The following is a 13,617-nucleotide window of genomic DNA, read 5'->3' as shown; positions in this document are numbered from 1 at the left end:
TATTCTAGAGCCTGAGGGTCTAAGCGGTCTTAGAAGGGTGACTAAGGAAAGCAAATCAATTGCCAGTGTCTTAGGTGGTAACCTGGAGGTCCATATATTAATGGAGGTCAAAACTAATCAAAAAAGAAAGTTCCTGGAACCACTTCACCAGGCTGATTTTAAAACTGCCCTTTGCATCAGTGTGTTTGGTGCAGCACAGGTCCCACCTTCCTGGCAGGCAGGGAATGCAAGAAATGTGAAGTGTTTTCTGCATTTCCAGTTCACTTTTGTGCTTTCTGTCCCCTTGTTAAGAGTTTCCCTGAGCCACTCTTCCCACAAAGAATTTCACCTCACTTGAATGTTTGTTTGATTTCAGTCAGGTAAATCAGAATGGCAAAGAAAAGAAGACAAAAGCCAGAGTGAGACTGAACCCCTCTTTACAGCAGGTCTCTGTATGCCTCCTCATTAGTGAGGCTTGTCTGTCTTTTCCATGCTATTCTGTTTCAATGGGGAATTGCCCTACTGGGTGTTTCCATGCTGTAAGATGGTAGATCTGCAGTGGAGCAGTTAGTCCCTCCCTGTACTTCAGCAACCATTTTGTCCTTTGATTTGTCCTTCAGTTTTGCCTGGCCTAATTTAGGATTGAAATTGTTTGCAGTTTCCAGAATAGCGATAGATGTTCAGACATAATTGAAAATGTCATGATACAGTATCTGTTAGCTTGTGTAGCAGTAACTCAGGTCATAAACTAGACAAGAATTTGTCATGCTGGAGAAAAGTTAACAACAAAGGTTCAATCCATCTCTTACTTCTGTGACAGCACAAAATAAAGAGGAAAAGTAGGAAGGGTGACCGAGCCCCAGGTGTCTTCTAAGACCTTGTGACAGTTCCTGTGTTCTTAATTAGATCTAACTCATCATCTTTAGAGCTCAGTGGAGATAGCCACCAACTTTGGTGGAGGGACTGGCTTGTAAAGAAAAGAGGAGGCAGATGGACAGCATGAGTGCAAGGGATAAATTTTTTTTCCTATTCTTGAAACCCACACAAATGATAATCATGTCTTCACTCCTCAGGTCAAGGATTGATATTTTTGACTAGACTTGTCTTTCCATCACTACTGCTCTAGAAGGGAAAGATGCAGCTATTTTCCCAGATGCTTTTCTACATCTGCTCTTTCTTGAAAAGTAAATTAGACATTCTACAGTTATAAAAAGACATGTCCAAGCTTGATTGATGTATTTAAAATCCTCCCTTTTTGTCTGTACTTTCACAAGAGAGTTCTTCAGAGTCCCGGGGGAGAGATCATCCACTTCCACAGATAAAAATCCCTTTGAGTTTTGCTTCTACCGTGGTTACACAGACATTCTCACACTTTTGCTGACATTTGGGAAACTGCCTTCGATCAGCAGCATCACTTGAGCCTGGAGTTTACTGCATGATCTGCCTTCAGTTTGACACTTCAGGCAAACAGACTGGCAGAGTCACTCACCATTCTGCGTTGTATGCAGAATACCCAGATAGCTTCTACGTCTTTTTTTCTCAAATGCATCTTTGCAGCCTTTGCAGAATTTAATTGGTGTTAATTCCAAATGAACATGAGTCTCACACACACAAGTTTCTGTACAATCACAGCACTGTATGCAGGTAGAAGCAATAAGGTATGTTTGGGAAATCAGATGTCAATCTGGAATTTGGGAAATCCAATTTTTATCTCAGCCTACAAGTTATTAACCACTATCACTACTACTATTAATCTCCTCTCATAAAGCATACATAATTCATGACTGCATGTTCACACTGCACTGTGAACGGTGAGTGTCATTTCTGGGTATCTTGAGTATTTTTAAAAGCCCTGCAAATGCAATGTTCAGAATTCTGGATAACCAGGACATAGTGGATTCAGTTGCTATGGTTGCAGGCAACAGATAGGGAAGATCTGTGTTACACCTCAGGCAGAAACAACTGATTGTGCCACTAAATCCACTTACATTCTCTTTTTTTATTATTATAATAATTCACAGTTGTGCTGACTCTGCTGCAGGTAACGTTACTGGCATTAGCAGATGCAGGAAGACAGGCACTATAAATTGAGGACCCAGTGAAGAAGTTGTCCCCAGCCAAAACCAATAGCCTATAACTACTAAGTATGTAAGAGAAACTCTTTGAGTTATATGTATCCATGCAACAATGAAATGTCTCTAAAAGCAGTCCACATCAGTTCCGGTATATCGGAATAAACGATAATCAATTCCAAAAGGGTATTCTTCTCGTTTGTTTACATCTGATCAAAATATTTAATAGCACAGAAGAGGGCTCATTCCCTTAAGAGATCTTGGATCCTTTCAGAAGCAATCAAACCGTACCACTACATCAGTTTCATTACTCACCCAAGTACCGGGGATTCAGCAGTCTTTTTTGTGCAATGCAGTTTTAACGTCACTAATGTGACAAAGAATCTCACTGTGTATTCACCACTAACATATTCCGTAACAGCTCCTTCAAATCCAATAATACTTACATGCTGAAGACGCATGTGCCAATAGGGAGTGTACATTAATAGGTCGACTAATATTATTCCCTTTCCATGCTACTCTAATTAGGGTCATGATGTCTAAGAGGTTTGAATGCAGTTACTTACTCAAATGTGCCAAGCTTCTTTTTTTTTAAAAAAAAAAAAAAAAAAAAGTATGTCTGAAGAGTTGGGGGAAAAAAAAAAAAGAGCATGTGCACCTCAGCCCCTTTCCCATTATCAGATGGGGATTACAGGCCAGAACAAGTTTTCTTTTTAAAAAGTAGCTACAGTTTTCACTCATGTGAAATGCATGAACCAGATGGATACTTCACTGTTTCAGTTTAGTGAAAAGCAGAAAGGACTGGCCTCACAAATGATTAAAAATATCCTCCGAGTCCAGCTAAGCAATATCTATTTCCAGTATTGATTACCAGGGATGCACTTTTAACAACCTAGAGTATCTCTTAACAAAGGTAGCCAATTAGAGGAGCTGCGACTCTCTAAGTTGCTTTCATTTCCCCATTGTATCTGCCCACCTAATAAGTATGCACAGTGTCTGTACAGCTAGCTAATTCATCAGAACCAATCTAACTTTCACAACTGTTCTTTTAAAACAGTCTCTGTTCTGCTGCAGAGAGGTGGGATCAGAGTGACACTCAGTGGCAAGACAGAAAAAATGATTCTCAGTTTCTCCAATTCTAATCTGTTATTAGGATGCATAAAATTTTAATCAGATTATTAGTAGTATTTTCTGTCTGTTTGATAATATTCAATGTAAAGATTATAATTCAGACCAAAATGTGTACTTTTGGTTATGCTAACTGAAAGAAAGATTGGATTACTTTACCAGGGCCCCTCTCACTCATAACTTGTGCGCTGTGATCTCCTGCAATTGAAAAAAAGAAAGAAGAATTTAAGAAATAGAAGTAAAACCTCAAATAATTAACTTCATACATGAGTCTTGAATCACCGTAGTTTTACCTCCTGCTGTATTTGTATCTTTGCAGATGACTTGAACAGTCTGAAGAGTAGTATTTTACATCTTGCATACAATTTAACATGTTGCATATGTATAACTGACAGTTCAAGACCCTCCCAGTTATTTGTGTTAGATCAAAACATTTTCTCTGTTTCTGAATGCACACCAAGCTATGGCTAACTGAATTTGGTATCTGAAAAAAAAAGGAGACATTTTCCCTTAAACATCATTTGGAACAAATGATGGAATCTTTTCTAGTGAAGATTTTTAACATCAGTCTTGACAAGTATTTGAGATAAATATTTTAGGTGGAGTAGTTCTGCAGTAAGGCAGTGGTGTGGACTGTCAGTCTTTCCAGCCTTGCCAGCTTTGGTGCAGGGAAAGATTCATAGTATTACATTCAATTACAGTGCCATGAATTCTTCTGAGCCTGTGGCTGCCTAGAGTCACTCAAACTCACAGCGTTCAAGGATGTTCCTAAGTAGGAATTACCATAATACAATGTTCCTTCAGTCGCTGTATGTAGAATAATTTCCGTCTATCTCAAACAGGGTCCTGTTGCATCACCCATGTCTATGCGATCTGTTCTAACAAGCGGATCATGCCTCTCCCCACCACCACCGCCACCACCGCCACCACCTGGACCTCCCCCCATCTTCGATACAGAAACCGTAAAGGATGAAGGAACTGCAGCTCGCTCAGCTCTGTTTGCGCAGCTTAACCAGGGAGAGGCAATTACCAAAGGTCAGGAGAAATGAAATTGAATTTTGGTCCACGAGTCAAACTACATCAAGAGCTCCTATATGTATTAACTGAACTTCCACTGCGCTTTTAAGTTACATTTAAGCAACTCAGATCTTTCTGAGGCTTGCAGTGAATCTGATGGATTAGACTGCATACCAAAACCTCCTTTAGAAGCAACAGCACCCAAATATGTTCAGCATACCAGAAATTCACACCATTTATGTAGAGATATCCTTTTAACTTTAAGGCAGCCAAGCTGGACACCTCAATTCCCAACAGCAAGTGAACCTCTAAGTTGCAATTCCAATAAAAATGTATCCCCCTTTCTAATTCACATTCAGCACACCAACCTGCGTCAAAACGTGTTACACGTTAGGTGAAAAGGTATGGCTCACAGATCAGCATGGAGTACAATAATAAAGCTTTTTGTGTCAATACTGGATAGGTGTAATTAAAGTGGATGGCTGCAAGCCTGAATACGTACAATTGAAACATCTACCTTTAATGCTGCAGGGATAGGTCAAATACTGTCATAAATGACAAAAAGAATCTCATTTTTATGGATGGAAAAATACGATATAACAAGCTGTCAGAGCTCACTACAGACAGAGAGGGATCAGAAGACATTGTGGCATTTCCTGTTAAAGGCACTAAGACAGCCCATCCACAGTAAAAGAGGTTTTGTATGAACTGCCAAAAATATGTAGGCAGTTACACCTTAGGTTGTTACCAAGGCAAACCTTGACAAAATAAAAAATGTAAATTCAAAGAATAATTTAACACAATTAGGTATGAACCTTTTCTGCTTAAATATGAACATCCTTAGGACTGGAAAACAGACTCTCTTTCATAAATACCCTTTTTTTTTTAGGGCTTCGGCATGTCTCTGATGACCAGAAGACTCACAAGAATCCCAGTCTACGTGCCCAATGTCCATCTGTTCGTTCTCCGACAAAAAGCCATACTCCCAGTCCTACCTCTCCCAAGAATTCCCCGCAGCAGAGCCATGCCCCTGTCTTGGAGCTAGAGGGAAAGAAGTGGAGAGTGGTGAGTTCCGGTCACACCTCTGACTTGCACCCTGCACGCTGCAAACCAGGTTGAGCACTGAAATGTTTTGCACCATCATCAAGGTGCAACAACTCAAAGCTGCAGCTAAAATGCGCTGAGTCTTGCTTGCTCTACCTCACTACAGTTTAGCTTTTACTATTCTGTGGCATCTAAGGTTAATTCATTTGTATCTGAGAATCATATACTAATTCATCTGAACTGGAGAATGCCAGAACCAGCATATAAATTCCTTGCAAGATCAGACAATCCCCCAGAAACAAGTCCAGTGGAGAACTTCAATTAAAATCCCTTCTTGCAAGCCATTTATGCAAGTGAGAGGTAACAGTATTATCACAGAGAACTTTCTCCAGCTTTGTTAACCAAGAGAATTATACATTTATTTTTCATCACCCATTCCATGCAAGTATGTCTCCCATGCTCAAAAGTAGAGAAGAGTTTTCCTTTTGCTCAATCTACAGATGGAAAAGATAGATTTGTTTTAAGTTTGGGAGTTAATTTATTTAGGCATATACCAAAGAATCTGTGAGTGAAAATTCACGTGACTGTGTTGGTTAAAAGAGGAAGGAAACAATATGCAGTTTAGTCATGCAGAAAGTCACATACACGGTTACTCCGGTGGAGTTGAGTTTACATAAGGTGCAGTCACCATTTGTCTGTGTTATGCTGCCTTACAGTTATAGTACCTGGAACTTTCCTTGTGGATCCCTAGTCTGTCCTGGACATCCATGAGGTGTAAATGTCCCTTCATGCTTCATAATGACATTTCTTCACCTATTACTCCCTATTGTATATGGTAATACCTGCACCTGCTCATAACATACTGCGTAGAACATTATTTCACATCTGGGGGAACAAAAGCGTGCTCTGTTCTTCAAGGTGCCGGTCTAGATTGGATGGGAGCCAGGCAACCGTTTTGTAAGCGCATTTTTAAACTGTTGTGAGCATAGTGCCTTTGTTACAAAATTAATGAGTTTTGTCATGGTCTGTGCTAAGTTCTTCAGTTCTGCAGCTCTAAAATACACATGTCATCTAAGGGTGAATTAGGTGACATAACCGATCACTAAGCAGATTAGATTTTTAAGCCACAGGAAGGATATTGCTCTGTTGTAACTGAAGATGCAATGACTCGAGGATAAGTTGTACTAAACTCTGTCTGACTGTTAGCTAGTTAAACACAATTAAATAAACTTTCTTTTGAAATAGGAATATCAAGAGGATAAGAATGACCTGGTCATTAACAACACTGAACTCAAGCAAGTGGCCTACATTTTTAAGTGTAACAAATCTACACTTCAGATAAAAGGAAAAATCAATTCAATTACTATTGGTGAGTGGATAGCTCAGCTGGGCTTTAAATGCCAATCTTGAAAAAAACTGACTTACGTGATTAATAATGCATTTGAATCATTCCATTCACTTTAATGGATTGATCATGTGAGTAAAGTTGCTCAGCTATGTGGTGCAAGACCGGGAATTATCGTAGTTAGGCATGCACCTATTTGTTTTTATCTTGCCTTTTTTATTTATGATTGCTTTTATTTTAGACAACTGTAAAAAGTTTGGCCTTGTGTTTGACAACGTTGTGGGAATCGTGGAAGTGATCAATTCGAGGGATATTCAGATTCAGGTAAATATCTATTTAAGAAACAAAGACAGAGAACAAGCAGGAAAGAAAAGCCCAACGTGTAGCTACAAGAGATTTTAAAAACTCACAGGAGCACCACAAAATTAAGAGATTGATCCATCCAGATGTATCTTTATATACACTGAATTCTGCTGATATATTTAGAAAATGCCTATGAAAACTATTGACTATCACTGAACAAAACTCCCTTAACCCAGTCCCTTCTGGTTCCAGTGAAGCTGAGACCTATACCCTGTAAGAACTGTTACTTCAGGCCCTGATTTTCTTGCTTTCAGGCTAAACAGCTCCTAGCACCTGAATGTTCGGCAATGCTTACGGAACAAATTCTGGCAGTTAGCTAATGGATTTTTAAGCCCAGAAGATGGCTATTTCTTTTTTTCTGGTTCTCTCAATGTAAATGTTCAAATAGACTTTCAAAGGAAAACTAAATGACATCAAGTGAAAGTAGGTACCAGGATTTTGAGAATCTCCCCTGCTAGCAACGTGACACATTACATGAACAAGTAACATAGTCACTTGCCTGGAAAGGGGCTACAAGCCTCTAGTGGTTTTGTCTTTGATAACCAGTAAGCAAAGCTCCATCAGAGATCGTCTTGCCTCTGGTTCTCATGAAAAGAAAATATACTTATTTTAAATCCATACACTGCCCTCTGTACTGGGGACACTTGCCCCGTTCAAAATACAGACAGTCTGCCTGACATTTACAGCACTTACTCACCCCACTGCAGAGGGGTCTAACTACACATGCTCTAATACTGGGTTGTGTCCAATATACATGACCTAGTCTCAAGAAGGGACTTCAGGATGTATTATTTTAAGGAAAAAAGAAATTAAATGTTGATTACATTATATCTAACTGCCAGTCTTCAAAGTGAGCTAAAAGGCTGTGCCTGCTGTATGACATTAAATGCAGACAGTCCTGCTCCATGCTTCAGAAATACTGGTCACAGCCACCACAGGGAATAATAGCAAATCTTTTTTATATATTTTGAACCTCATGCAAGTGACTGATACTGTTACCAGCTGTGTGTATCTTCTGAACTGTAACAAGCAATTTTATTCATGATCACTACGCGTCTTCTTACGGCAGAGACAGTTAAAGATCCCAGGCATTTATTTCAGTGTTTTTTTAAACAATTAGATTATTTTTATCATCACCTCTAGAACTACTCATGGAAGCTGAAAAATTCATATGTAATGAATAGTGAAACCACAGCTTGTTAATACTCAAATAAAGGGGAAATATCTTTTCTAAGAATCAAAATTATTTTGATTAAACAGGTTCTATGAATAGTGTATACGGCTTCTATGCCATGAGGCAGAGTGGAGTTCCACTCCAGGCAGAGCCTGGCTATATGCTATATGCCACTTGAATCAGGCAGCTTCCGCAGGGTTTGAGTATGCCAAGTGCTGAGCATCTCAATTTTCTCAGTATTTTGAAGACCTAAGCTTTTCATTTCTAAATACATAAGAGGTTAATGGAACAAATTTCAGTTAATTCATCCTACAGATTTTGCTGTAAGTAGCCATATTGCTTAGCTCTCTCTCAGTGGTATTTTTTTTTCCTTTCCAAATATTTGCAAAATGAGAACCCATTAAAGAAAATAAAATTTAAGATGCATTGATCCTCTATGTAGATCAGACATCAGGATCAGGGTGGGATGCAAGAGGACAGACCACTTGTTCTTGTTTTCTGTCGCATTAAGGAACTAATGTTGAAAATATATTCTCAACTTGAAAGATGGGAGCCAGTCTTTCATTAACAAGTACATACCTATCACATGCCGTTACTGTTCTATGGCTCAGAACAACCTCTGCCCTTTGGATGCCTTGTCCAGAGCATATTCCTGTCCAGGCTAGAGAGGGCAGGAGGAGATGGAGGAGTTGTTACTGACAACCAGCGAGTCAGCCAGATAGCCATGAAGAAATCTTCTAATCTGTAGAACTGTAAACAAGAGCGATTTCCCTTTCTCCCCTAAAGTAAATCCTGTGCTTGCTTGTAAACTAACATAAGAAATACCTTTAGAGATTTAATTAACTTGATCTCAGTAATTTTTTAGAACCGTAGCTTACCTGAAGGGGATAAAACCCCCTTCCTAATGTATGCTGTAAAACCTGGAAGAGCTTTGAAGTCTTCCAAATGTATTAGAAATCACTTGTGGAGTACTACTGTATGCTGGGATCTTTCATTTGCCCTTACTGGGTTGGAGTTGACCTGTTTGATTTCTTCACCAGTTCTCAAAGATGAACAAGGTCAACACTGCCTAAGTATCAGCACAAAAGCATCACCGAAATTAGAGAGAATCAGGGAGGGATTTTCATCAAACTGTATATTAAAAGCTTGCTGTATATTAGAAGTTTGCTGTTGTGTATATATTTGTTACCAAGAATTTTCACAGTGTCTACCAAATCAAATATAAGTGTCATGCAGGCAGCTGACACACAGATCAGATGTTGGTGGCTAAAATTAGACCTGGCAGGCAAAGAGGATTTTATTAACAGTATTTTTGTGCACATTTTAAGATTTGATATGAAGTAGATTTTATTTTACAGGTGATGGGGAAAGTGCCAACAATTTCTATTAACAAAACAGAAGGCTGCCACATCTACCTCAGTGAGGAATCATTAGATTGTGAGATTGTGAGTGCCAAGTCATCCGAGATGAACATCCTTATCCCTCAAGATGGTGATTATGTGAGTGAGATATTTTTAAAGCTTTCCTCCCTCTTCCTGGCTGGTCTTGGTAGCTCATAGCACTTAAACTGCTAGGAAAGAAACTTAGCATACCACAAATACATTACATCACCAAAAAATTATTCAGAACAATTGACTTTCTATGTGCCGACATCTCAGCTATCAGTGCGGGAAGAACTCCTTATCTTCTGCGGCACAAAGTAATTTCAGAGATCAGACATGACATTATTACTTTCCATTTTGATAGATAATGGTTTCATCTCCTGTTCATTTAATTTTCTTTTTTGATATCCAAACATGACCTCCCAAAGAAGCTCACTTCACACAAGAGCACTCAAGCATGAAGATGATGATGCTAAAACTAAAATAAATACAATACTACTACAGATGAAACAATATAGTATAATATACTTGTTTTTTTCTAAAGCTGTTGATACATGGGTAGCATCTGTAGTACTTTCTATTATTGTCAACATAAGTCCTTAAAAGCCACTTAAACAGGTGCATTTTCCTGGCTCCTTTTCTGTTCTAGTAAAATTTTCATACTATGCCCATCAGCATTTCTAGTAAAGTCATGGTCTGTCACTTCACACACTAGCAAGGGATCATGCAGGCAAAGGATACTTGTAATAGTTACCTAGTTTTCTCAACAGAGCAGTGTTGAAATTGCACTGAATGGCCATAGACAGAACTTAAATTTCTCGTTAATCTTTTGGGCTGGAATTTTGTTTGGTAGAGGGGTTTAGGCTTTATAAAAGAAAATATGTAACAAGAGAATTCTCACGCTCCACATTTCCAAAAGTGACTGCTGGATGCCCAGCTTTAGATAACTAAAAAGGGAATGATTTTTAGTGGGTGCATATTCACCTGTCCCTTAAAAGAAAAAGGTCCTTTTGATCAGTCTGACCTCAAATCACCGTATCATCTGAAATTACTGGCTATCAAAACATCTATTTGAGGTTTGAATGAAAAAACCCTTCTCGTCATATTGGTTTTTGTTTACTGCAAACAGAGAAAGACCCAACAACATCTCCCATCTTTTCACTGAATACATGGAATGGAAGGAGATTTTCTTTGATGTTCTGCTTTGTTTCATGTACCCCACAGGGGGTGCTGAGTCTTTTGAAGTGTATCACATGTCAAATGATACGTTGCTGTTTTTATTTTATTCTTCCATACTATAACATTGCTTTCGTCCTTCAAATTAGACTCCTTGCTAAATGTCCACACCTAAAGCCTTTCTGCTGTCTTCCAACACAGACACTGATGGAATCTAAAGTCATTTCTGACATGAGGCTTATTTACTTAGTTGTTCCAAATAATGGTGTGAGAGGGATTATTGCAAAGTAGTGCCATACCAAGGCTATTTGAAACTGGGTAGCAATAAGGCTTTTTCCTGTGTGGCATTGTAAAATAGCTTCCTAGGGTAATGAAGAAGGCTACTCTCTAATCCTGGCATGTCTGAGCTATCAATGCTTTCTCAGTCATGTAGCACTAATAGTATTCCACCAGTTTTCATGAGATATCCACTGTTTATTTAACCATCATTGTTGCTTTTGTTTCTTACCAGAAAGAATTTCCGGTTCCTGAACAGTTCAAGACAGCATGGGATGGATCTAAGTTGGTCACTGAACCTGCAGAGATTGTGGGTTAGCTTCCTAACGCCATACAGCACTTGCTGACCGTGACCAGACCACAGCCAGCAGAAACAAAGCAGTAATGTAAAGAACTAGAAGTAGCAGTAGTTCATACTGCTGTGATAGGCCTTCAAGCATTAGCTCTGCATGCTAGGAACAACAACACATCTGGCACCCTTTTGTTAGGCATCCCAGTACTTTTCACATTTCCACACAGTTTGCCTTCACATACGACTTTAATTCTAAATGATTTCATGTGAATGTAATAGCTTAAAACCCCCACCCTCCAGTCATATCCTTGGTTTGAAATACTGTATACATTAAGCCAAAATACTGCATGATACACTTTGTTATCATCTTGCTTCAGTGCATTCCTTTTTTTTCTGCTAATCAAAAACAGCATTAAGACTTTAAGATGTTTATTTTTACCTATTAAGCAATTCCTGTATGATGCAGTAAAAATGTACCCCTAGAAAGTATGCATTCCTTGTAGTTCTGTGGCAATCATAATGGGGTTTGTTTTAAACAAGCAAAAAAAGGACAACTTTCAGCAATACGTTTTGCTAAAGAAAGAAAAAAAAAGCTGGTATTTTAATCAAACACTTTTCTAACACGTATATTTAGAAGATCCCTGTGTTTTCTGCGAGGTAAGATTTTATTATGGTCTACAGGCTTGCTATTGCCCTCTCACTTCTTGAAAATGAGTAATTCTTTCTAAGGTAAAGCCTCATCTAATCACTTGAAGATTTTTTGCTCTTGGATTTATTTTTTTTTTCTGGTGAGACAATCTCTCATTATTTAAAATTTCACATTGTATCTTGCATCCTATTCAGAAAACTGAGGGAGGCATATATGTCAGATACCAGCTAGTTTCCTTACTGATAATGTTCCTTTAAAATATTGCTATTGTAGCTCATAGTCATTAAAAATAGGTTCCTGTTTCTTCCTCACATTTGTAGGACTTACTCAATTTCAAATACGTCCACAAAGCAAAGCCATAGATTTATGTCATACTAATTCTAAGCCCATATAAAGGGGTAATCTCCTGTTTAGCCCTTTGATTCTACTTTATAGTCCCTATTGTACATGCTTTTTTAACAAAGGTGGAGTGTTGTATACATTTGTACTATTTCAGCACATAGAACGAGTAAAATTTTAAAAATTTAAGAAGTCATCATATGTTTTTGATCACTTGTAAGACTTTGTAACAGTGAAATCACAGTGAGATGCTTGAAGAGCTAGTTACAAGCTAAATTTTGTGCCTAATTTATCTTGAAAGTACATTAATTCTTGAGGGTTTTAAAGTTTATCTTTGATTGCAAACCCTATACAATACAACCAGTAGTGCTTATTCCGTAAGGTTTTGCTATCTGATGTTTAATCTATGTGTATAATGTGTTTGCTTTAATACATACCATTTTTTCAACAGTAAACTTCTTATGAAATAAAAAGGAAAATGTACTTGTTTAAATACAAAGTTGTTGAGAGCTTGCTCCATTGTGGTGTTTGTCATACCTGCTTTCTCCTTAAATGCTGTTTCAAGAGCTCGATTGAGAACAAGTAGCTCCTCCTCCCATTTCATAAAACATTATCACTTTTGCTGCCATCGTCCACCTGACAGTCAATAGCAGCTGTTCTGCATGCTAGCAGGTAAAACTGAAGTTTCATGTGTATAACTGTAGTGACAGCCAGAGAATTGAGCTTTTCATGATTCTCACTTCTAGGTGCACCTGTATCTTCCAGAGATTATGTCTAGGGAGATGATCATGACCTGGTGCAAGTTTATAAGGTTTGCCTTCTATTTTTAGCTTTTCCGATTGTTGCCCTGTATGGCTTTGGATGTGTTAACATCCTGCGTTAACAAACCACAAGCGGTCCACTCCATATTTCGCTTAGATGTGCTTCATATCTGAAAAATGGGTATTGCATACTTGTCGTGATAAAATGACTATTGAAGGATTGTTTAATCCTTAAATCATAATCATAATTTGTTCCATAAAATAATCTCATTATGGAGCATTCTGACCTGAAATACTGACTCTTGTTTTCATCTAGCATCCAATACAGATCAAATCATTACGCAGCAACAGGAAGCCACTTAATCCTTTGGAGGTATGACACAAAACAAGTACTGAATGCTTGATGATGAACAGAAAGCAGCGAGACAGCTCTGAATCACTACACAGGCAAATTCTTTTAGTTCTACCTAGGGATTTCACTCTCCCCTCAAAAGCAGTGTGAAGGTTGGTCTGATTCTGCTTTTAAATGTGGTCATATAAGAAAGGGGACAGACTTTTTTGTAGCGCCTGTAGTGATAGGACCAGGGGTAATAGCTTTAAACTAAACCCTAAAGAGGGTA

At 38.4% G+C, this 13,617-nt stretch overlaps 1 protein-coding gene across 1 annotated transcript in view; it reads left to right on the top strand.

Annotated features, from left to right (window-relative positions):
- CAP2 (cyclase associated actin cytoskeleton regulatory protein 2) overlaps window positions 1–12,731 on the top strand; it is a 68,716-nt gene extending 55,985 nt beyond the window's left edge. Inside the window, exons 9-14 of the mRNA XM_037381755.1 lie at window positions 4,022–4,214; window positions 5,086–5,261; window positions 6,486–6,609; window positions 6,827–6,909; window positions 9,481–9,621; window positions 11,192–12,731. Of these exons, the coding sequence (XP_037237652.1) occupies window positions 4,022–4,214; window positions 5,086–5,261; window positions 6,486–6,609; window positions 6,827–6,909; window positions 9,481–9,621; window positions 11,192–11,275 (801 nt within the window). The 3' untranslated portion in view covers window positions 11,276–12,731. The remainder of the gene's footprint in view (window positions 1–4,021; window positions 4,215–5,085; window positions 5,262–6,485; window positions 6,610–6,826; window positions 6,910–9,480; window positions 9,622–11,191) is intronic.
- Window positions 12,732–13,617: the final 886 nt, after the last annotated feature.

The sequence above is a fragment of the Falco rusticolus genome, chromosome 3 (genome assembly GCF_015220075.1).
Source record: "Falco rusticolus isolate bFalRus1 chromosome 3, bFalRus1.pri, whole genome shotgun sequence".
Taxonomy (NCBI): domain Eukaryota; kingdom Metazoa; phylum Chordata; class Aves; order Falconiformes; family Falconidae; genus Falco; species Falco rusticolus.
Note: the sequence above shows the minus strand (reverse complement) of the source record. Positions and strands in the feature narration are given on the sequence as shown.